This window comes from Mesocricetus auratus, unplaced genomic scaffold (assembly GCF_017639785.1).
Source record: "Mesocricetus auratus isolate SY011 unplaced genomic scaffold, BCM_Maur_2.0 Super-Scaffold_100022, whole genome shotgun sequence".
Classification (NCBI taxonomy): Eukaryota; Metazoa; Chordata; class Mammalia; order Rodentia; family Cricetidae; genus Mesocricetus; species Mesocricetus auratus.
This window is the reverse complement of record NW_024429203.1, coordinates 26,479,991-26,504,918: the sequence shown is the minus strand read 5'-3', so window position 1 is coordinate 26,504,918 and position 24,928 is coordinate 26,479,991. Positions and strand designations below refer to the sequence as shown.

Below are 24,928 nucleotides of genomic sequence, written 5' to 3'. Positions count from 1 at the left end.
GGCCAGTGTCAGTCATCAGCCGCATTCGATTCTAGCAATGTCATGCTGCTATTCTGACTCTTGGAGGGGCTGTGCAAGGCCACTGCAAGGAAAACTGCAGTAGTCATCCTCAGTTTGCACCCTGGAGCTCAGCATATGCTCATTTACATGACAACTGTGCACAGACAGTGGCTGCACACCATCACTCAGTGATCAGGACTCTCCCTGCCTGCCACTACCAAGCCACAGGGGACCAGTTAGGAGCTCATCTGCATGGCCCATGAGAAAGTGCACCAGACTTGCCATCAGACTTGGGCCAGAAGCTGAACTTCAATTCTTTCCTGTGTGACTTCAGGTAGGTCAATCACCTACTCTGAGACATTTGCCCCAATGCTATTCTGTCAGGGTTGCTGTCAGGGGCCAGAGCATGGCTGTGATAGATGGAAAAGTCTATTTGGCTTAGGGCCTGACATGCCATCAGGACTCGGTATCTGCTGAGCTTCAGCCTGCTCTATGAAAATCCGAGGAGGATCTTTTTGGTTCTTATCACTGGCCCTAGGTCAGTATTTGTCAGCTCTTTAGGAGCAACAGCGATCAACCTTTCATTTCACTTTTACAAAATCAACTTGAGCCGATTCTGTGTGGAGCACAGGGCCATCAGATGATGATATGATTCAGGGACACCATTTGAGGACTGTAATGTTAAACATGTTTCAGCTAAAGATTTGGACAAGTCTCTTAAAATGTTGATTTCTCTCCCTTCTCCAGCCACTTGGTTTAGGTTAATTTAATCATCAGCAGAAATAACTCCACAAAACAGGATGCCAATCCCGAGGCATTTCGCTTGTTCAGAGACCCTTGCTCTACCCATCTTGTAACAGGGCCCTTGGAAGTGGGATTGACTTTTACTGAGGATGACACTGGACTTTTCCTTATAGGAACCTGGTAAAGAGGACAGAGTGTAACAGGCATTCCCACTAGAATCTGTCTCTACACATAGATGCTGCGGTGGTCCTCAGGCATTTGGGGGTGTGAGAAGGATGGAATCATGAATATGGTGAAGTCATCCCAGAGCAGTGTCCAACCTGTGGGACTGGAACTCACACTTCACACTGTGGCTAAGAACTTTTTAGTCTGGAGGAGAGGTTTGGTCTATTTGGTGGTGGCCACCTTTCTCCCCATGGTGAAAACAGTAGCATGTTGGATTATGGGAAAGATCAGCATGAGGGGGAATCCAGAATTACATTTGTCAGAAAGTCACTGACCATGGGCCCCAATGAGAGCTCTCAAGGTACTGATTCACACTAAACTCGAGGTCCTTCTGCTTCAGACCCCAAGCTCCAAGGTTACCACGGAGCACAACTTAATTTCTAAAGAGAGCTGCTGGCTCATTTTCATCCATCACGTCTTCCTGGCCTTGGTCTCTGGCACGCTTTTCTGAACTGGCCTCTACCCTCTCCTGTCCCAGCTCTTCATCTGCAGCTACTTGGATTAATTTCACACAATCATGATCAGCTTGGGTATCCAGGCTGTTTCCTACTAGAAAGTTACCTTGGAGTGGCAGGACTAGCCTGTGAAATCCAAGGCTGGTCCAATGCCTACCAGGCCTTATTCACCGCTTGTCTTAGGGGCCAGCCCAGAGCCAAGTGCATGAAGCTCATATACTTATGATTGTCTTCATCCTGTGATGGTGGACACGTGTCCAGGAGCAAGTGCCTGCATATTGTCCCTTGCCTGAGAATCCCTGGACACGAAGGCCTAGGATGTAAAGCCTAGGCTTCCTCTGTAATCCACCAAGGGAGCCAAGAGCTGGCTCACCTGGATTTCTTCTAACACCTATGCAAGGGTTATGGGAGTCAAACAGAATTCTGCCCCTTCCCAGTATGTTTTTGTGGCTTGTGAAGGGCATGAAGGATTTCCCCAGATCCCTTTCTCATCTGGAGGGTAACAAGGGTTGAAAACAGCACTGGAATGCCTTGTCAGTGCCTCTGCTTCCACAGCAGGGGAAAGACAGGCTGCTCTCTGGTGCTGAGGGCCATTCTCTTGCACACTATTTACCACCTCACTCCACTTAACAGTTCCCGGAGGTCCCTCCACTGCTGAAGGGAGGGAGGCAATTGGAGACATTTTTGCTAAAGTTTTAAAATAAAATAGAAAGATAAATATGCTTAAAGCTATTCTATTCCACATGGGTGGCAATAACCACCAGCTGTCACTGAGAAATGGCAGATGTAATTGATAAAACAATTCAAAACTAGTGTGGTTCTATCATTAATAAAATTAACACTCAAAAAGTAAATAAAAGGGTTCATGGAAGAGCCAGATAAGCCCCCCCAAGTTGGCCAATAATTAAAATCAGTGAACTAGGCACTGAGTCTTTTTTTTTAAATGCAGATTACAAAGGAAGATCAGCCGGGCATCTCAAGTTTCTGGTTGAGGGCTGAACACCATATGCTACCTATGAAACTATCATTAAGTGAGGCAGGCACTGGTGAATGGAGGATGAGGGATGGGGGCGGGGCAGGGGACGATCTGGAAGTGTGAAACATTAATCCCTAATGTGTAAAGGATGGACTTTCTAGCCAATACAGCAGGGAGTGGGTAGCATTATTCATTATCACAGTTTAGCATTAAATGGGCAACACCTACTCTAATTTATTGATGGGCTGTTTAAGTCGGGTGTTAACCTGTTTGTCTTGTATTATAATTGAATTCAGTCTCCAGGCTACAGAAATTTGAGAAGTTCATCCTTTCTCAATCAATATGCTCCCCTTCAGTGACCCATTTCAAGACAGCTTCATAAAAAATAATGCATTTTGTTTTAATAAATTTAAGCACTATGACAGCTGCTCAATTTTTATTGGTTGTTTTTTTCTCCCTTTAGATGTCTCTTTGCTGCCTAGAGAAGTCAAGCTCACAATCAATAGTAATTGATTAATCAGCATCCCCTTTGAACAAAGGTGCTAATCAGTTTTTGATTAGTTCATCAAACCGGATGCAAAGGCAACCCAGCCCAGCCTGCTAGTTCATCAGTGTTCTACATGACTTATGACTTCTAGCAATAGGAGTGCCTTGGTCCTGGAGGGAATAGGGGGGCAATGTAATTATTAATTTAACTGAATTATTATGAACACAAACAGTTGTTGGTTTATTGCTCCTGACTTGGGTGATTGATAGAACTGCAGAGGGGACCCATCTAACATGTTGTGGAGCTGAGACCTGCAGTGTTCCTAATTGACGATGGGGGAGAAGAGGTACCTGGCTGACTCGTGTTTTCCTAAAGAGGACAATTCCTTTTGCCTGAGTGATCCTTGTCTGGAAAATATGCCAAGAGAGATCAGGGTCAACCCAGAAGAACTTTCTCAAGATTCTTGAAAGATCCAATTGTGCAGGGCCACTGTATTTGGGGTTGCTCTAAGGTGAGTGCCAGAACAGAGAGCACCTTCTCCTGGAAGGCAAGTAGCTGTTTATTTCTGGCATGGCATCAGAGTCAGGCAGGACTTAGCCACTTCTATTTTAAAAGAAAGTAATGTTTTATTTTGTTTTCATGTTTTTGCAACTTCTTTAAATGTTTCTACCATAAGAGGCAAATGAATGGCATGGCTAATAGGTGATTGATTACGTTCCTAATGTATTTATTTAGTGAAATTCACTGGTATTTAGAATTCATTAATTTATCCAGAAAGTACTAGCTGGGTGCTTACTGCAGGACAGGAGCAAGCAGGGGACAGACCCAGCAAAAAGCCTCTTGGAAATGTCTACTCTGGGAAATTCCAACAGCTCAGCTCCCCCTGGCACAAGGGACAGAGCAGAAAAGTGAAGGTATCCCTGAAGTCTGATAGAAGCACACAGCTAGAAATATATCCAGTGAGTTCTGAGATGTGGAGGGAGTACTAGCTTGTGTTTTCGCTGAAGTATAGTTAAGGATGGCACCTCAAGTGCCAGTCATTGAAAACAGCTATAGTGAATGCTGGCTGGGGAGCAGTAATATGGAACCCTGCATTCCAGTGGGCTCCAGTTAGCAATAACATGCTGAGCCTTGGTTTCTCCACTGCAATGTCAAGGTGCTTGCTTACTGATTCAGAATGCTTCAGTAGCTACAGGTAGTTGTCACTGAAGTCTCATGTCATCATGGGAGCTGTTTAGCTCTGACCACTTTAAATCTCCTTCTTCCCGCCTTCTTAGGACATGCTTCTTACTCTGGATTAGTAACAGCTAAATCCTGGAATCAAGCATGAAACCTACTTTTTGCAAGAGCTCAGTATGCTGTGAAAAAGGTCTGAGGTGGATAATTAGTTTACAGCCTGGTGTGTGACAAAACAATTGTCCCCCTTCCTCCCTGCCCTGCTCTATCACCTACTTCAAAGTATACGATATGGTTTTCTGGTCTATTACACAGAAGTAGACAGCCAATATGACTTTAAGATCGTGTCACATAATCCAACATCAACTGCTTTATAATGCAACCAAATTTCTCCTGAGCCATTATACATATAGGATGGAAACATTACTTCAAGTCAGCAAGCAGAGTGGCCTCAGCATTTTCTTTTCTACTGTATTAAAAGCACAGGCCATGGTTTGCTATAGACACATTGTTACCATAGGAAAGAAAGGTGGGTGAGAGAACTGAGAAGAAATTATCTACAGGTGATTTGCTCTTAGTCTCAGCACCCACACTGACTGCTCAGAAAAGTGGACAAAGCACCCACAGGTTGGACACTGCGGAACCTTACCTAATGACTAGCCCTTACCTGAGAGATCCTCACTGTCCAGTTCTTCTGCGGAATTGGGCAACTGAGTAAGGCCTTACAAGTAAAAACAAATCGTTTTTCTTTTCATTCCTCGAGGGATATAAACAAAACACTTAAGAACTGAGGATGGATTTTGTTTAAAAAAAGAAAACATGAGCCAAATCTCTTGTTCTCTCTCTCACTTTTCTGGAGAGTTTGAATACATTAATCCATATGTTCATGTCCTTAATTATGTCATTGTTATTGATATACAATCAAGGCAGAAAGAGTCCTCAGCCTCCACTGTTGAAAGCACATGAAACATGAGGGTGAATGTTTAAAAAATCACTCATTCAAGTAAGCATGCAGAAAGAAATAAAAGTAAAGCTGGACTGTTAGCTGTGGACACTCTGATAGATCTCTTAAATATGAATGTATTAGATGTTATATACTGACATATGTGAGGTTTATCTCTCATTTTGCTGAAAATTGAAATCCTTTGCCAATACTGACAAACATTTATCAATTTAGAATGATCTTGGATCACATATTTCAAAATGGTACAGCATCTGCTAAGCGCAGATTACAGGTTATGCCTTCATCAGAAAAATTTGATTCACAACTCATTCTTTAAAAAGAAGAATCTCATAAATCAACGATATTCCGGAAAAATAAAACCCTCAAAGCTGAAAAAGCAGTTAGGTCAGGAGACAATCAAGTGGGGCTTGAAATGTCTGTATTCCAGTCAACCCCAATGTTGGCCAGCTGGGATGGTTCTCCACCAGCTCTGCTCTGAATTAAGTGAGGTAAAGAGGAGAAGAGTAGCTTAACAGGGAGGCTCAGCCAGAGATGGCTTCCATTTCCTCATGCTTATTTCTCAGCTGATCTTTTAAGGAAGTTTATTAAGCTCCATAAAATGTTAAGATGGTCAAGGTGGTCTTTGCTTATTCATTGCTGTTCTTTTCCAATCCCATTTCATTGCCCCAGGAACTCGAGTCCCCACAATAGCTGTCATATAGTCTGTGTCTGTCGTTTGGAAGATGGCTGTGGATCTAATTCAGCTGTCAGGTCTTTGGAGAGACACTCGTCTTGTTTATTTTTGTATCTCTCCTCTCCCAGGAACTTAGCACGAACTATATTGTCAGTAAGTATTTGCTGAATTCATGCTTTGAGAGTCATCCTTGGTCAACTACTGACCAAAGCCTAAAGGCAACCAAAGCAAATGCTCTGGAAATACACAATGGCAGACAGGTTGCCATTCATATTTATTTAAAATGAACTACAACAGGCTTGTGTGAGTGGTCATTAAAGCTTGAATTTCCTAAGGTGATTCACAAGGAAGCCAGTGAACGTGGGGAACTGGTTGCGTATGTGAGGAGGTTGTCCCACCATCAGTCCTAAGAGAGGAGAGTTTCTCACATGGACCCTGGGTGCCAAGTGCTCCAGAGCAGAAGGCAAATCAAAATGAAAGCCTTTAGAGTTCACAGGTTCTGAAGCTATGGAACCAGGCAACTAAAGGGAACATGGTAATGCAATAAATTATAGAGGCAGCTGAGGAGAGATGCTAGCCCTTTATCCTGAAATCTGATTGGCTAAAAAGTGTTTCTATTTCTAATTGGCTTTATCCATGGTATAAAGACTAATGAATACAATTATTTGGATTACTGTTATAAATGGGCAACATAAAGTAGTTCTCTGTAGCTAATTATGAATTTGCAGTTCTCACAAGGCTAATCCCTCACTTCTACATGGCCCGATGAATATCAAAGTGTTCTACATATGTGCCTGGTGCCCACTGAACCACATTAAACAAGGATGTTTCAGGGAGGCAACTTTACTGCTGGAGGCCTGTTTCCTTGGGGAGGACACTAGAAAGCTAATTTAAAACAGTAAGGACAAATGTTTATGAAATATCATTGATATGCAAAGTTTTCCATTAAGAAGCGACAGACAGTTGATATACACCTCATTAAAGCTGGAACTGTCATTTTTAATGGCATTAATTTTTAAATACACCAAATCATCTGGAATCTCTTGCTTAGATTATGTTCCAAACTGAGAAGCCATTTAGGCCAGTGGCGTTAAATTTGTTTTTGCAGTGCAGTTGTTTCTTATGAATCTACAGCACACTGCCATAGTTGGATAATTTCTGAATAAATATAATTAAAAGAGTTTAGCACTGGTGTACAAGTGAGGAAACACAAAATCCACCTCCTAGAATTGATCCGGCTTAGGTATTTTTCTTTCATGTTAAAAATTAGACTCCTCTCATTTTCTCAAAGAAAATGACAAAGATGCATTTTATGAAGCAGAGAATATTTCTCAAAAGGAAGCATTGCCATTTAATAATAAGTGGGAAATTACTTCTTGGTGCTTCTATTCAAAGTTTTCTATCATCTAGTCAAGCTCTTTCTAGTCACATCTAATTAAAATGCATGCAATGCATTTCTTTAAACTCTGTTAAACAAATGGAAGTTTACTTTTGTTGCATATGGGATTTTTTTTGCAATTAAGGAAGTCCTAAGGTGCAGACATGATAATTTAATTTATGCATGAAGACTGTCGCTTCTGCTTAGACTCATGCTTGACTTTTTCCTGTGTCATAGATGCTGTGGTTCAGGCTAAGCACTGTGCACTTCTGGAGTTGTTGCTCCTTCTTGTCAGTACCTGCTGGCTTCTCAAAGTGGTTATAGTGTGACAATTTTAAACCAGAAGAAAAACCTCAAAGAATTAGAACCAGTCAGAAATCCTAGCCATTTCAATTAAATGCAAAAATCAAGTATACCCAAAGAGGGTCCTGGGTTCGATTCATCAGGTTATCATATATAATATATATTACAGAAAATTATGAAAAAAAACAAATAAAATCCCTAGGAAAGAAAACCTAGGCCCACTGGCCTTAGTACCATTCTCATTAGGAAAAACAAAGTAGGCGACGGTCTCTCTCTTACCTACGCAGCACACATCTGATCACTTGGCCATGTCATGGAAACTGATACTTCCACCACCAGCCATAAGAGTTCAGACGCCCCCGGTAGTTTTAATCTAAAAGCTCAGTCATCCTGTTCTTCCTGCTTTGTCAGCTTTTGTGGAGAGTTTTTCCCTTCTTCCCATTAGCAGAAATTTGGTTCACGCCGTTAAACAGCAGCACATAGTTTCCAAGCTGCATATCAAGGCTGCAACGCAATCTTCAGGTCCTGCAGCCATTCGTAAACCTCTTTAGCTTTGTTCTTGGGTAGAACATACAATGTCTGCAGAGTCCCTTGACTGAATGACAGCCTTTGAATGCCATTGTTATGTACTCATACAGAGATGTACAGAGGTACATACACAGATGGTGGACATAGCGGTTGTAATCACGTGCACTGCTGGCTAGTCTTCTTTCAAATGGGCTTACAAATTCCCCCACAGCGGAATACTATGTTAGATAAGGACATAACACAATGCTTTTAGAATTCTATCCCAGTCTGCACTAGTCATAAATCAGGGAAAGGGAGAGTTGTGGGGTTGTTACCTAAAGACAGGCAGTGATCTGGGGTGTGGACTTGTTCTCTAGCACTGGCCAAATACTTTGAAACCAAGATGGAAAAGAAAAAAAGAATGTTTCAGAGGGGTTCTCCATTCTAGAATGAATTAATCTATCTAAAAACTCATGTAGGATATGAAAATCCGTGAGATCGTCAGCCTCCACTGTCTCAACAGGTAGAAAAGGCAGGCTGAGTTAGAAAGAGTGGGGAGAAGGGGATGGGGGAGGGAGAGAGAGGAGAGAGGGGAGGAGAGAGAGGAGAGACCTCCAACCCAGAAGCCAGCTGTTGGCAGTGCAGCAGAAGCACAAGCGCTATTCCAGACCATGGGCATGCTGTCACCTGACCCCTCAGGGGCCGGGGGAGAGGAGGGAAAGGAGAAGGAACACATGGGACAGAAAAGAACAAGGCACAAGACACTTAAAAAGGAGTGCCCACATTGAAACAGACAAAAACCATCACACGCACCCACACAGCAGATAATCAGGATAACGACGACACCACCCGTGCGCTAACCACCCATGCATGTCTGCCAGCAGCTTCTGACCACGAGCTATCAGGATTTGGCAGTGGTTTTGCTTATTTCTTTCTTTCTTTTTTTTTTTTGTATCGTTCAACATGCACACATAACACAGGTCTTTTTTGTTTTGTTTTTTCAATCGTTCCCTGTGCAGGCCTTTAAGGATGAGCTACAAAACCACAAATGCTCAAGATCCTTATTCAAAGAGACCCCTTGTGTCAGCCTTGCCTGAAAACGTCTCATTCTTATGCTCACATTTGTCTTTACTCTCAGTGAGATCCTTAAAAACATATGGTGAATCATTGCTTGGTTTTCTTTTGGAGAAAATCCATTTGGTTTTGAAACATGCCCATGCACTTCCAACCTTCCAATACATGCTTATTTCAATCAGTTATTGATAAGAACAGTCAACAAACATGAACAACTAGAATAAACTTCATACATACTCTAGCAACACAAGCTTGAATAAAATATTTTAATGAGTCTTCAAAGGGAAATCTTGAAAGATCTTTTTTTTTAATGGAAGAAAACAGAAATATGAAAAGTTCAGTATAACACTTTTAAGACCAGTAAGATGGCCACAGCTGGTTGACTTAGTATGTCTTGTCATTTATGTTGCTAAGTTATCAAGCCACTTTTTTTTCTGGGACCAGATCACCCTAAGAACCTTCTCAAGCTCATCATCAATTGAGTCAGTCATATGGTTGCTGCATTGACAAAGCTGCGTCTCCAGTAGGATACAATCAACTCCACAGTATCATCTCCTCCCTCTGTAATTTCCCCCACATCCTGTCACCCTTTACAACTGATTTGGAAAATTTCTTTCCTTTTCATCAAGTAAAGTTCAGACATTACTTTGGTTTTCATTGCCTTTGGCTGTGGGCTTGAGAGTTAGCAGACCAAGATATTGGGGGGCACTTTGAGAAGTGACTCTGAAGATGAGGGATGAGTTGAAGGACGATCACCATGCAGGGATCATCTGGGATGATCCATCACTAATCTAGTCCTCTGCTGCTAAGGAGTCCAGTTGAAGGTGTGATAGACGCATGATACACCAAGATTGTGTTTACTACTTTCTTCCACAAACTTCTCACACCTGTTAGTCTTACTGTATGACTCTGCTGTGGTGTTTTCTCCAAATAAGATGGTGGCTGCTTCTCATGGAACAGCCAGCCCTATGTCCTGTCACCAGTATGCCAACTGATCGCAATCCAGGTGTTCAGACTCCTTTCCCTTTCAATCTCTTTAAAGAAACAGATGAGTAGCCCTTAATCAGAACTGGCTTCGAAGTTGATGTTTTCCTTTTCAAATCAGAGGACAAGTTTCCTAGCTTGCATAACCTATCCAGATGTTTAACGACCAGTTCCACAAACAAGTGCTTGGATTTTACTGAGGGACCTAAAACATGCACCTTGGAGCTCTAGGGATAAATTGTCACTATTTCTTCAAAGGGCTCAGGGAATTTGGAAACCTAGGTTGTACTTGACCCTGGAATTAATATAGGAAACCCTAAACTTGGAGTACTTTAAAAAAAAAGTCAGGAGGTACTCAACAACTAAATTTAATGGAGTGCAGTGCCTGAGATGTAGCCAGCTCTATGGACATTGCCCTACAGCATGTACATTTTATATCTAACTGATTTCTTATGACTATCGAGTATGCCTGGCCCCTTTAACACATTGCATGGACAGTAGGACAGAATGAAGTGGGAGTAGGCTGGAAAGCCCCATCATTTCATACCTACGTCTGTTTGTGGTGCTCTGGGAGAGAGAGGAGAGAGGAGAGAGGAGAGGGAGAAGGAGAGGGAGAGGGAGAGAGGGGAGAAGACAGGGAGAAGGAGAGGGAGAGAGGGGAGAGAGAGGAGAGGGAGAAGGAGAGGGAGAGAGGGGAGAGAGGAGAGGGGGGAGAGAGAGGGGAGAAGAGAGGGAGAGGAGAGGGAGAGAAAGAAAGAGAGGGAGAGAGGAAAGAGAGGAGAGAGGAGAGGGAGAAGGGGAGGGAGAGGGAGAGGGAGAGAGGGGAGAGAGGAGAGAGAGGGGAGAAGAAAGGGAGGAGAGTGAGAGGAAGAGGGAGAGGGAGAGAGGGGAGAGAGGGGAGAGAGGGAGAGAGAGAGAGAGAGAGAGAGAGAGAGAGAGAGAGAGAGAGAGAGAGAGAGCGCCCTGATGAGCTGACCCTGAGTAAAGCATATTCTCCAACAACAGCGCAAGCCCAACACAGGTTTCACTCATAGATTTCCAATTTCTAAAGTTCTCAGACATAGTTGTCAGTGTGGGCTAGACTTTAAGCTGAATGAACACTACAGGGATGGCTGATCACCTCTTGTCACTTAAGTGATAGATTTTCACCCTGCAAACATGTAAAGTGATTGAAGCAGGCCCTTTCCCAAATGATTCCCTTGGATTCAGTTACTAAAATAATGCAGCCCTTTTAAACTAGCATATCTGCTTAAGCACAATCTTGCCAAGGTTAGATTTGAGCTGAGTAAATATTATATATAAGGAAACAGGACTCTTGATTTCTGATTAAAGGAAGGAAGGAGAGACAGAAAGAAAGAAAGAAAGAAAGAAAGAAAGAAAGAAAGAAAGAAAGGAAGGAAGGAAGGAAGGAAGGAAAGTTAATAGACCTGTTACCATTGGTAGGCAGTGGTGATGGGGAAGGAGATAGTATGCTCTGATGTCCCTGTCTCAAGTTATGCACTCATCTTTTATTCACCTTTTGGTTAAAAAAAAAGCAACTTAACCTACTTTCTATATTTGATTTGCAAAGTACCACACACCAAAGACTGCCTTAAAACCCTACTTCATGCTGTTCAAATAGACTTGGGGAACATTCTTTAGGAAGCTGTTTCCCACCGATGGGAACATAAGCGTAAATTAATAGTGACTGGGGAGGCAGGTGGTAAGTTCATGGAGGACACGGCCTTTATTTCAGATGCTAACTCTGTAGACAATTACTTCTGTTTCCCTCATTTAACTAAAAAATTTTTTTGAAGTCTCATTTAGTTCAAGGTTTGGTGTAATTTTATAAGGGGAATGTATGATGGACACCCTGCCAAACTTGCCACCAGAGAGGAGGCCTCATCTCAGACTGCAACCATTGGCCACTGAACTCACAACAGAAATGACAAGACTCAGTGCAGTGTCAAGCATTAAAAATGATGGTGCATTTATGAGATCAGTCTATTTGGAGCGTGAGTTCCCTTGAAGACTGCATTTCTCTTTTTCCCAGGCTTGCCTTGCCTCTCAGCAGCGCTGAGAAAGTAGATAAACAGTAATGTGATACCAACCGTGAACTGCTGGTTCTGTCGTCGCCGTGGTGTCTACAGACGGGAACAGAGGATTGGAGGAAGGGAAGAAACAGGAGGAACAGCATGCAAAAAAAGGGAGAATGGAAAAAAATGGAACAGATAATATATGAGCAAGCTTTCAAAGAACACCGCGTGACAAGCAATAATAAATGAAAAGCAAAGAGCATCTGAAGTGAGTGCACTGTTTTAAGACATGCCTTGAGCTCAAAGCTGCGAGCCAGGGAGGAAAACAGTAAATTCTTTGGTTCTGGGTGTCTTGCCAGGACACATGTATTTGCTAGTCAATAGTCAGGGAACATGCAAAGTGATGAGGAACACCAGTGCAAACTCAGTGGCTGCTAGATGGCTCTTAAAGCATCGAAGCTCAGGACTGTGACAGAAAAGCTCAGTTGGAAGGCTGCTAAACAATGGATTCAGACATTCAAACATTGCCTTTGTTTTTAACCCAACCCACCCTGGTGCTGGGGGTTCTTGACTGGCAATTAGGCATCACAGGAATTAACTCCACTGTCAGAAGGACACTCTTCCAGGTGATGCTCAGATGCTTGCAGGTGAATGTGTGACACAGATTCCAGTTCTCCATACACAGAAGCTTGCCGGTAAGTTCAATTCACGGAGTGGCCATGGGAGTGAATATGTTCAAGATATATACACATACATTCACAACACACACACACACACACACACACACACACGTATTATTTCTTCAGAAGCTTGCCGGTAAGTTCAATTCATGGAGTGGCCATGGGAGTGAATATGTTTAAGACATATATACATACATTCACAACACACACACACACACACACACACACACACACACACACACACACACACACACGTATTATTTCTTCAGAAGCTTGCCGGTAAGTTCAATTCACGGAGTGGCCATGGGAGTGAATATGTTCAAGATATATACACATACATTCACAACACACACACACACACACACACACACACACACACACACACACACACACACACACCAGATTCTTCATTCTATAAGATATGACATAATCTTCGAGGCCTGTCACAAAAACACACATGTTCACACAACTGGAAAAACACCACTTGAGAATTTCAAAGTCTCAAAAATCCAGCCATCCCTTGTCTGTTGTTCAGCACCACATCTCAGGTTTGCCAGGCTTGGCTGTCAGGATTCTGCTGTCCTGGCTGGGTCAGGAGACAGGGCCATCTTCTTCACTGGTGCTCTCTTACTTGGCCTATCTCTTCTATTTTTGATGTTGTTCAAGTTTGTTCCTATCAGGTTGTGGCAATGGCTTCTCTTTACAGGTAAATGCCTCCAAAGCATCAAAAAATAAATTTTCTCTTGATATTTGGCTACAGAAATGGGGTGAATGGCTCTAACAAAGTGCATGGTGGACTTCTTTTTCCAGTCATCTTAAATACAGTTCTTCTAGCCAACTTCATTCTAATGTTAATGTGCCAGCCCCCCCCCCCCCTTCTGCAGCTTTCAAGTGTGTTTCTTCTACCAGTCCTTCCCGGGTCAAAAGCTGCTGCTAGTGAAGGGGGATGCTGAGGGTTAAAAAATCACAAGCAATACCCTGCCATTTTTATGATGGAGGTCTTTAGTTGGCAATTGTTTCCAATGACTTGAACTTGACACAGGCAATGTTTAAATGCACTGGAACATCAAACATAGAACTTTTTCTGTGGGGAGGTGTCAAGTGAGCCTGGAGCTTCTGATGTATAAATATGACACATGAATTCACACCGGTGTTACTCTTCAGTTGGCATGCTTCCTGGGACCACAGGGGCCCTGTTACTATAAAAAACAAAACAAAACAAAACAAAAAAACCAGAGCCCTTCTAAGGAGCCAGAATTAACCAGAGGTCTGGGAGGTCAATGCAGCTTGATATAACTGATCAGCGAATTTCTTAAGGATAGAGGAAGGACAGAAAACCATAAAATACACTGCAGAAGAATATAATACTTACAAGTCAAGTCTGTGTGCCTAAAATAGCAGTGAAAACAGCACAGGAAGTTTTACAGTTGAAACAAACTCTACGCCAGATCCTTAAAGGTGACAGATTCACCTCCATAGTTGAGACATCCCAGACCAACATTGGTGTGAGGCACTTGAAATTTGAGGGGCAGGGTCAAAGGCACATTTATATAAACATTCATATGCATGTAATATGTTTTATGGGCAGGCACTGGCTCCTTTCCAAAACAGAAGAGAAAAGCAATAAATGCTTTGGCTCATTGTTTTTGTGGTAGCACTTCTAACACACCTTTTTTTTTTTTTGACCAGGTAAATCATTAGTATAAAAGGGAAAAAAAAGGGGCGTCTTAAAACACTAGGGTTAAAAGTCTCAAAAATTAGATCTCAGGATTGACCAATGATCCCAATTTACTGTCTTCCTGTATTACAGCATTATGTCAGCTTCATGACAAAATTAAACCAGATGAAGCCAGGCGTCAGCTCTTACATGGGCAGCAGACAATACACGCAGCCATGACCATAGTGCATTTTGCTCCCAACTCTAGGGATGCGAAATCCATCAATTGAACCCAACAGAAGGGAAAACACTCTAAAACAGTTAAGCAGACACATATTCAAGTCAGACAACATGATTACTGCAATTGGAAATGGCAAACCTATGAGCAGCCAAGGATGGGCTGCTGTGGCAGGAAACGCAGGTTGGCTATGGGGTTTAAATCGGGATTAAGAGTGTCTGGGGAGCCATTGACTCTTTTCTCATAGAGCATCTGGTATGGATGAGACCTGAGCAGAGGCTACTTCAAGAGAAAAGGGAAAATGCTTTAGAAGTGACTGTGTGCTTTCCATTTTGGGGGGTGGGAGCACACTAGGACAGGATCTAATTCTCTTCCATAACTGCATTATGACACCACGCAGAAACCAGACAGCTTGGCTCTGGGGTGAGTCCAGAGCTGTGAAGCATGATTTAGTAGGGTGTCTTCATCAGAAAATGGAAAAAAAGTGCAAGTCCACCCTCACCCCAAGAACCAGTTTCTGGATAGACACTGGAGCATTTTTATAATGTTTTAATTTTGTGGGCAAATGCAAATATTTCCAATGTAAATTATAAATGCAGCAAATGGCTTGAAATAGTGTCTAACTGCCCTCACAAAGGTTTTAAAACCTCATTGTATTGTCTTAAAAAAAAAGCCTTTGAGCTAGGCCTGTGAGAAAAATAGGTTACAAAAAGTTGAATGAGTAAAGCATTGTCTCTAGTTTAATTATACCGAGGGCAAATGTATTTGTGTGTTATTTTATATGTTTAAAAGGAAGAATGAAACAAACAAACAAACAAACCCCTGTTCTCACAAACACTGAGTGGATGTATAGTCTTCCTTGGCATTTCCTAGCTGTTTCATGAGTCTACAATGAAAACAAGGAATGTGAGCTAGGGTCCACAATGACATGGAAGGCACTCATGTCACAACACTGACTTCCCTTCTTAGGCTAACAGCCCTGCAAACAGTTAATGTGGCTCCACCTCAAATCAACAAAACAGTCACAGATATTTCATATTGAGGTATAAGATATTTGCAAAATGAAAAAGCTACAACAATGTGTGAGGTTAGAGACAGTAGCCATTTAAATAAGTAGCCAAGAAGAGGGGGAAAACAAACAAACAAACAACAGCAAAAAAAAAAAAACCAACAAAAACAAAACCCCAACCTGCCTGAGAGGCAGCTGGGCAATATTTAGTTGAAACAGTCATGTGTAAGCCCCACTGTGGCCCTTTCTAATCCTTTCAGATGGATCCTCTCCAACTCAGAATTGTTCATTGAGTGTGACAGACTGGGGGCTTAAAACTAATCCATAAATTAGTCTGTGGTCTCCAACACAACGGGTGCCATAAATGAAAATGAAATCTGGAACAAAATTAAAATCACCACCTTAAATACTTTTCTTACCAATAGATCTGAGCTGTTCTTGCATTATGACACAGAGTCATGGTAAGGTGGCATGTGGCTATGTGAATCCAGGGTGGACATTAGAAAATGCTGTGGGGACAATGTGGAGAAACCAGCTTACCCTGGAGCAGAGCTTAGCTGCAAGAATTCAAACTGCCCTGTTTTGCTGGCTGTAAACTTAGATGGAAGTGGGACAAGCAGTCTGGCAACATTTTAACACACTTTCCCCTAGTTTATTTTCTTAACTAAAGTCAATACGGAACCAACGGGCTTTCTTAATTGAATTCCTCTTCAGTTTCTGCTATGGAGGGGTTTTAAATCTCAGCACCAGGGCAGGCAAAAAATACCCCTGACAATTTTACTTCATAGCTTGCCAATATATATTAAATATGGGTATTTTTCTTTCTCCTTCCCCTACTTCAACTTATTTGAAATCTGTTGAAAGAAAAAAAAATAAGTGCTGGGAAAGTTGAGTTTGAAATGTATTTTCTACTGGTTTTCCAATTAATTTCCTTGCCACCTATCTTCTGCTTAATTAACCTACCATTTCTTAATGATGGAGAAAGCGGCTAAGAACAGAGCTAAGCCAAAAGGCCTAAACTGAAGTGCCCTATAAAAGAAAGCTATTCTATGAGTGTGTGGGGGTGTTATATATGATTGTGTGTATTCACCTGTCTGGGTGCATGTGGAGGCAAGGGTTGACATCAGGATGTTCTCAACTGCTTCTCCACCTATCTATCTGTCTGTCTATCTATCTATCTATCTATCTATCTATCTATCTATCTATCTATCTATCTATCTATCTATCTTAGACAGATCCTGGAGCTCACCGTTTTGTCTACACTGGGTGTCTGTAAGTTCCTGGAATCCTCTTGTCTCTGCTCCCAAGTGCTGGGACTATAATAAGCGCAGCTGTCACACCCAGTTCTTTATGAGTGTTGGGATCCTAGCTTAGGCTTTCATGCTCAAGGAGCAAGCACTCTATCCATGGAGCCACCTCCCCAGCCCTAGCTTATTTTTTCAAATGTCACCTTCCCCTTAGAGTGAAGACTGTGAGCCCCAGAACAGCAGGAAGGGGAGCTGATTTTGTTGTTGTTAAGCGATTTCAAGTTTTGTTAAAAGCTTCTTCAAAATTGTTCACTCTGTGCAGTCCATGCCCCAGAGATCTTCTCATTTGCAAACCAGATGTTCTGCAAAATAATCGGAATCTGTAAGGTGGTTTTCTTTAACAAGGAAAGCAATCCCTATGGCATTGTCTGGGAATGCCAGTGGGAACGAACCAAGGGGTCAGGCAGAGCCAGGGGAGGAAGAGCTGGGAGTGCTGCAGGGAGTGTGATGGCCACTGAGAAAAGGAGGGAGGGGCTCTGCAATGCTGACCGAGACTAATCTTGTTTGAGATCCTGGAAGACTGTGCCCTTCAGTCCCATGTTCCTACCACTGGGAGAGCTGAGTATCACTTCTGAATCCCAAGAAACCCGTACTTGTGCTACTATTATTATGTCCTTTGCTGACAGATGTTGAGCATGGAAATTGGTTGGATCTCTATCTCCAGGACTAATTTTTAAATAAAGAACATACACTTAGGAAAATTATGATAGAAACAGTAGAATAAAGACACCTCACCTCACTTTCCACCCTTCACTTTGTTTAAAAAAAAAGTTGAATCCGATGATGTTTCAATATTTGCAGTTCTCTTTCTTCTGTTCCTTCCTAAACCAGCATGGGTAAATGCCGGCTAGACATGAGGCAATAGGTGGTGGGTTTGCACTTATTGACAAAATGAAACTGTAGACAGGACACTATGAAAAGAAATGAACATGCAAAAGTGGTCTACTAGGTAAAAAGAGGTTCACTATCCTGTCCTCAGACATACTGGCCTATCAGTTACACTTTTTAAGTGTTCAGTCATGAGGGAAGAGTGTATTAACGGAGTAGATGCCAACCCTAGGAAGAAGACAATTCAGTCAATGTTCTAGGATGAAGGATGTGCTTCCTAGAAAAGAAGGGAGTTTACTTTAGGCAGCATAAATAGATACATCTTGAAAAGAGATGCTAGAAGTACTATGGGTTCTTCATGCTTAATTTCCAAATGCTACTCTTTGTACCTACATTCTATCTGTTCTTTGATGGCATGGAGCAAAGAGCACTTCTGCAATGCTCTCCTGTGGCACCTGTTGCCTTTGACACTTAACACTCCAGCTGCATGGCATCTCTCAACCACACAGGAAGGGGTTTAAGGACTCCTTTTCTGCACACACTGTGGGCGCGCAATCTCTGTGGAATGCATACGTAAAAGCAGATCAGGTTATAGCCTTAGCACCCAGCAAAGACCAGCAGCACAGGGTTGGAATCACTAGGCTCAGACTGGGGGAACTGAAACCTCTGTGTGGAGCAAAGTTCCACTACTACTTAGATGGCCACATCACAGACTTCACACCAAGCATCCATGTCCTCTCCTTTACATCTAAGACACATGCCAGGTATAAGTTCCCTCACTGGCACACTCTTCAAGTATCACTAAAGGATAAAGTCTGTGTCTTCCTTTTTTTTTTAAAAAATATGATCTGATCTACATTAACAGTGAAAAAGGCCTAAGAGATCAAGTTGTGAAAGCCTAAATAACAACATGGACTGAAGGCTAGATGTCACTTCCTCCCAGGCATATTGGCTTTTGAGTGCTTTGACATCGATAAGAGAAACCTTCCTATTTTCTTTTACAAGAAACACCAAATATTTAATTGAATACGTGACTTTAAAAAGGAGAAATGACCTACTTCACTGTTATGAAAGATTATTTAAATGAATCTCACAATCTGGCACTATAGCTATTCATTCTTATTCTAAGGCTGTTTTAAATTTTTTTTTTTAATTTATGGCAGTTTCGTGTATAGTGTGACCTACAGGTTGAGCTCCCCCTGGCCTGAATTTTGTATCTAACTGTTAAGAGTGTGTGTGACTGAATGCTGAGCATTTTTCATGGCACTCGCACCCAAGTCAGGACTCCACCAGGTAGGAACAATGCAATATCCAGGTTAATTAAGGAGAGAAACAGAACCCTTTCCCAAGGAAGTTTCAGGAAGGAAGCCTGACCCAGTGGAAAGGAAGAGGCTAAAGCTATCACCAAGCAGAGACAAGAACTGATACTAGCCCTAAAATATGAGTTTGTCTACGAAGAAAGCTCAAACAATTCATCTGGTTTGCTTTCCCGTGCCATGGCATCTACTCTCACAAATGAAGAAACCCCACGGACAACTTGATATGGTAAAAAATTACACTAAGGACAGGAGTTTCCCAAAGCCAAGAGCTGAACAGATTCAAGTGATCATAATGTCTACCAGCAGGAAAGATGAGAGATACTTGTGAACTCGAGGACAAATGCCAATGAGGCTCTACATGGCTTCTCATTCAATTCTATCCTCAAATTGTTTTGTATGTGGAGAGGCCTTAGAATAATGCCAATGATAAAGCGATAGCTCCGCTGATAGGCAGCTGGATACCAAATATTCATTTTTATTCATTGAGACAAGGCCAAATTATATAGATCAGGCTGGCCTCCAATTTACAGAGATTCACCTGCCTCTGCCTCCCAAGCACTGGGATTAAAGTGTGCACAACACAGCCAGGCTGAGTATTCTTTTTCGGTACTTAACACACTTCAGAAAATTTTCCTTAGACAGGGCTACTATTCAGGTGCGACTGACAAATCACCAGATCTGCTTCAAGTGGAGAGGACAGTAAGCAAAGGCCACTGTTCTCCTAGCACACTAGAAAACCTAAGATTGAATGCGAGGGTGGTTAGAACAGTTGGAGGCTTGTAGGATTCTTCCCCTTCAAGGGTCTCCATAATGGAGCTGTAGAATGGGGAACAATTCCACTACCCTGGTTAGGGAAGATCAAAGCTATGCCATGCAATGCTTCTTTTGGAGAAATCAGAAATTAACCAGGACTTTTTGAGCTTAAAAATATTTTTCTATTGCATTTGTATATTTTTCTGGTAATGAAACTCTGACCTGGGGAATGGGTTCCAGTTACTGCACTTGACTTAGGAGGAAAGAAATAGCTGACTGCAGCTGCTTCTTTTTCTTTTTAGAGCCCAAGCTTTATGTTACTGTCATTTGATTCAGCTGTTGAAGCTTTTAAGGCTAATGGCGACTGTAAACGTACCAAACAGAACAAGAGAGAGGAGGATGGAAATTAATTTAGCTATCCATTTGTCAGGATTCAGTCTGGAAGATTCTTTAGGAACCAATCTAAACGTAGAGGCTAGCCTGAACCTTTAAAATGGGACACAAAACCATCCAAGACCATAACCTTTAATCTGTTTGGAGAAAGGAACGAATGCTAAATTCTACAGGTTACTTTCTGGGCAAGATAAATATATAGAACGTGGCTTGTCAGGACATAGTAACCCTGAAAGATCACATCCATTAAGGTGACTGATTCCACAAGGCTGTTTTAGAAGCAATTTTAGTTTAATGACTCTTGGGTGTGCCACTGAAGATCTGGGCATTCATTACCACAGATGCATTTGGTGTATAGAGAGAGCATTTGAGTGCTAACACCCACAGACTGAGGTGCACCTGTGACATCATCCTGAGTTATTTTGAACTGAGAGGCCAGTGGCAGGGACAGAAGCAGACATATTTCAATTAAAGGTAATTCTGAAATATGCACAGAAATATGGTGTTGTTTATTCTAAGAATTCCTTTTGAGATGGCGTCTGTGTAGTCAGAACTGTGATCACATGAGTTGTAGATGTTGGAGGACCTCTGAGGAGAAGGAGGCTCTTGGAAGCAAAAGATTAAGAACTGTGAATTATCAACTCAGGTGACTTGAGAGATTGATTGTGGTGTGAAGAATCAGGGAATACTAGTGCTCTTTAAAAAATAAGCCTAAGCAAGTGGTAAGGCCAGTCACAAATGAAAAGTGTTGTTCCACATTCAAGAAAAATGGGGAGTTTACACACAGAATGAGTGAGGACTTTATTGGCTTCAGATGTAAACCCCTATAGATACCTAAATAGAACTTTCTACCATGGGGGGTATAAAGGCTGGGTCATACTTCTCCAAAGATGAACACACTGCTAAAGATACCTACACAATTTGGTTATGTATCTTACATCCAAAGGGCCTTTCACAGGAAACTATGAAATCTGGTAAGAAAAGTACATGACTGAGGCTATATTTCAGCTATACAGTGCTTGCCCAGTATTCCAGAGACCCTGTGTTCCAGCCCAGCAAACAAAATACCATAAAAATGTACATGCCCTGTCCAGTTTACTAACTAGAAAAGAGACGAAGCACCGGCAGTACAGCTGCTGTGGACACACAAACAGAGGAGGAAGAGCATCTTTGATATGCTAATGAATGATACAGAAGATGCCAAGGATTGGTCTACTATGCACAAAACTGAGTTCACTAAGAAGCAAGGGGAACTGACAGCCCAAGCAGAAACACAAAGGCAGGAATTAGGAAGCAAAGTTTCTAGATGGAGCCAGGTTTAGAGTGAGACACAACACCAATTGATGGATTTTTCATTTAGTATAGGCACAGGTATGTTTGTAACCAGTATTTGGGAAGCCCTTCAATGGTGGGTTCTTTGTCCCACTGCAATAGTTGCAAAGTGAAAACTTGGACTAGACGATCCACTGTAAGATCTACTGATGAGGCCTCCTCTCTCACTGAGCACTCTGCACTCTGGCGTCTCATCCACTCTGGAGTAAATGGAAAATAAAATGTCTCCAGGAAAATCAATGTGCTCCTAGAAGGTAGTTGCTAGACCTTGGGTGCTAAAGAGCTGAACATGAAGGGCACCAAGTGAGATATTCAGTGGGTATCAAGGAGTCCAGGGATAGAATGGCTGGGGTCATGGTTCAAAGAGACCTCAGACACTTGCCAAGCAACAGACATAAGTGGCAAAGTCACTTTTTAAAGAGATTCTATCCTTCCTTAGAATGGACACTTAGAAGCAGTGGTTGGGGAAGGCCTGGTCTAAGGAACTTCTGCACATTTGAGTTGATATGGTACAGCCAAAAGCTGTCCTCTCTTGCTATGACGGAAGAAACGCCAAGGCTCCCAGTCAAGCAACATCAAACTATTTGTGAGTCACTGGGCACCAGGATGAGGAGAGAGGCCATATAAAAAAGAGGTGGTGTACGAGTGTTCAGCTTGGAAAAGACTGGATCCCTCTGATTCCTGCAATCTTCAGGGTAACAAGAGGCCCATGCAGCCATACTGCTGGCGGGCATCCAGTGGAGGGAAGAGGATGACAGTGCATTCTGTAGTGTGACCCAAGGAGGTACGCTGAAATTTAGTGCTTGTATTTTCTTCATTGGGTTAAGATGAAGTTTAGACCAGGACATGGTCCAGGCCACAATACTTACCATTCTACCAGCTGTGGCCAAGCAGAAGCTACTGGAGGGTCCTCTAGTAGCCAGGCTACCATTTTTCCTAGTGTTTCTGCTTTGGGCAGTGATGCTTCAAAAAGAATCTCCTCACATAAGGAAAGTCATCTGATCTGTTAAAGGCTCAGATGTTAAAATATCCCCCAGATACTTAAGATTCAATTCAAGAGTATAGTATCGAATGTTTCTGGAGCTCCAAAATAAAGGAACAGTTAGGCTCAGAAGAGGACAGCTAGGCTTCTCTCTCTCTCTCTCTCTCTCTCTTTTTTGTTTTTACCAGAAAGACAATATACATTCAGGACATTTCCAGTGGCAATGAAGGTACCATACCTGCGATGATGGTAAGGATGGTGGTGGTGGTGGTGGTGGTAGTGGTGGTGGTTGTTGTGGGAGGAGGGATAGTTGTGGGGGGATCTGGATAAAAAAAAAAAGGAAAATCAAACCCACAATGCTGAACACAACAATGACCAGTAATGACAAACAAAGGCATGGAGACACCAAGATGCTGGTTGGATGGCGTCCTTCTTTAAACCATCAAGTTCCTCCACCTCAGAGACACAGGAATGAAACCACACCCCAAAGCCTCAGTTGGAAGAGCTAAGAAAAGAAGAACAGCTTATACATGAAGTGAACAAAAATGAAATGGGAAATAGAAAAGTGAGGGGAAAAAATCTAAATACACAAAACCCCTAACCCCGCCAGATCATAAAGGCAAGGTTAAGTCACCTCAGTGCCAAGAAAGCACAATGGCTGTCCCTTTCTGCTTCACAGATGGGAGGAAAGAGGAGAAGGGGCTGCTGCATTTAAAGGGCTTGTATCAGCCAAGGATGAACGTGGCACTGCACACATGCTCTCTGCAAATGCTAACTTCATTATTCTCCATCAATACATCCCAGCGGGAAGGAAAACCACTTCTGTATCCATAATAAGTACAAAGAAGAGAGAATGTCACCACAGACGGAGTACCAAGTTCCAGGCAAGTGAGATTTTACTGAGATGTTGTTTTTTAAAAGTCAATAAATTTTCACACCTTATAAATATTAATAAGTTGCCTTTGCTCATGTTAAAAGCTTGACCTAAGTGGACCACAATGATAAAAATGAAAGAACATCTTCCACCTTGTAAACAAGAGAGTTAAATATAAATGAGGTTTGACCCTCAAATCCAGGAATCTGATAGGAAGCCTCTGTCTGGCACTTGATACACTGTATCTTCTATCATCTCAAAAATTATTTGGGGATAAGGAAAGGGCAAAGAAAGAAAAAAATCTAAGCCCAGATGATCAAACTGAATATGTTAAATTGTCAGCAAGACTTTGAACTAAGCAATCATTCTGCTATAATAGAGCAGAGGACGATTTGAAGGCTTTTGATTTTAAATTTTATCTAAAGCACGTCAACTTTTCTCCCTGACACATCTGGTGTCCTTTTATCTTCAAGTGAGCTCTCGGATTGTCTAATTAATATATCAAAACTTTAATTATATATTGCACCTTTACTGGGTTTGGCACAACTTCCTGGAAGTTGATGGAATGACTCTTTTGGTGCTTGGCTGCAAGGTCTGCATGAAATGATGCCAATCATTGATCGATAATCAAAGGTTTTCATTTTCCTCACCAGCTGCTTCTCTCATACAATCACACTTGCATGAATTTGATAAGAAAGAACCAACAGCAAATGGTTCTGCTTTATGACATGCTTTTCTCCTTGAAGATGCAGAAACAATGCGTAAAAAAAAAAAGGGACTCCAGGCAAAGTCTCATTCTAAGAGGTAGAAATGATGAAATTTAAAATTAAAATTATCTTTTTCAAAGAACAGGGTAAGAAATGGCTGAGCACCATTGCAGTCTTGTCCTTTGGTGGGTTTATGGAAGCCACAGGTGAGAAAGTTGTTTTTGTGATTGGCAACTTGTTTGAACATATTTACATCAATGATAGGTGCCAACTAGAGACAGATGCTGAGATTCTAGCCAGCATGACAGACACTGCCTCCTTCCGCTACAAGTAAACTGTTCAGAGAGTACCTCCCGCTCATCTAGGGAACAAATAATGTGCTTTTTCTGTTTGCTTCAATTATAGTATTGGCACTGAACAGCAATATTGCTACTCAGAAGACTTGCCCTGCTATACTCTAATGCTATTTTCAAAACCACTTCTAAATGCAATAGCACAAAGCATATGATGTGTGCAACATAATAAGAATGAGTGTGAATGTGATCTGAAGATATGATTATGAACCAAAAGGCAGACAAGATGAACAAGGGGATAGATGTCAGGGAGAGGTCACCAGGACCTCTCAATATGTAAAAATGGCACGCGTTCAGTGATCTCTTATTGAGAAAATCTTGTCCTTCACATCCGGTTCAGGAAACTTTGAATGAATCAGATTCCATTACCAGGTGAAATGTCCTTGCTGAGGTCATTTTCGATAAGAAGAGTAGCACAAGGCCACTATTTAAGAAACCAGAGGGCTGGGATGTAGCTCATCAGTGAGTGCTTACTCAGTATGCCAGAGGCCCTGAAATCAATGTGCAGCATTACAACAAACAGCGAGAAACAAAA

The 24,928-nt window shown here is 42.1% G+C and overlaps 1 protein-coding gene across 6 annotated transcripts in view; it reads right to left on the bottom strand.

Annotated features, from left to right (window-relative positions):
• Cadm1 (cell adhesion molecule 1) overlaps positions 1–24,928 on the bottom strand; it is a 323,512-nt gene that overhangs the window by 10,927 nt on the left and 287,657 nt on the right. Inside the window, exons 8-10 of one of the 6 annotated variants that reach the window (XM_005069479.4) lie at positions 22,698–22,781; positions 12,037–12,069; positions 4,731–4,784 (exon numbers count right to left, since the gene is read on the bottom strand). The exons of 1 other annotated variant lie outside the window; for it this stretch is intronic. In XM_005069479.4, coding sequence (XP_005069536.1) covers positions 4,731–4,784; positions 12,037–12,069; positions 22,698–22,781 — 171 coding nt within the window. The remainder of the gene's footprint in view (positions 1–4,730; positions 4,785–12,036; positions 12,070–22,697; positions 22,782–24,928) is intronic. 4 more of the 6 variants (XM_005069481.4, XM_005069480.4, XM_005069482.4 and 1 more) reach the window with 4 other exon arrangements.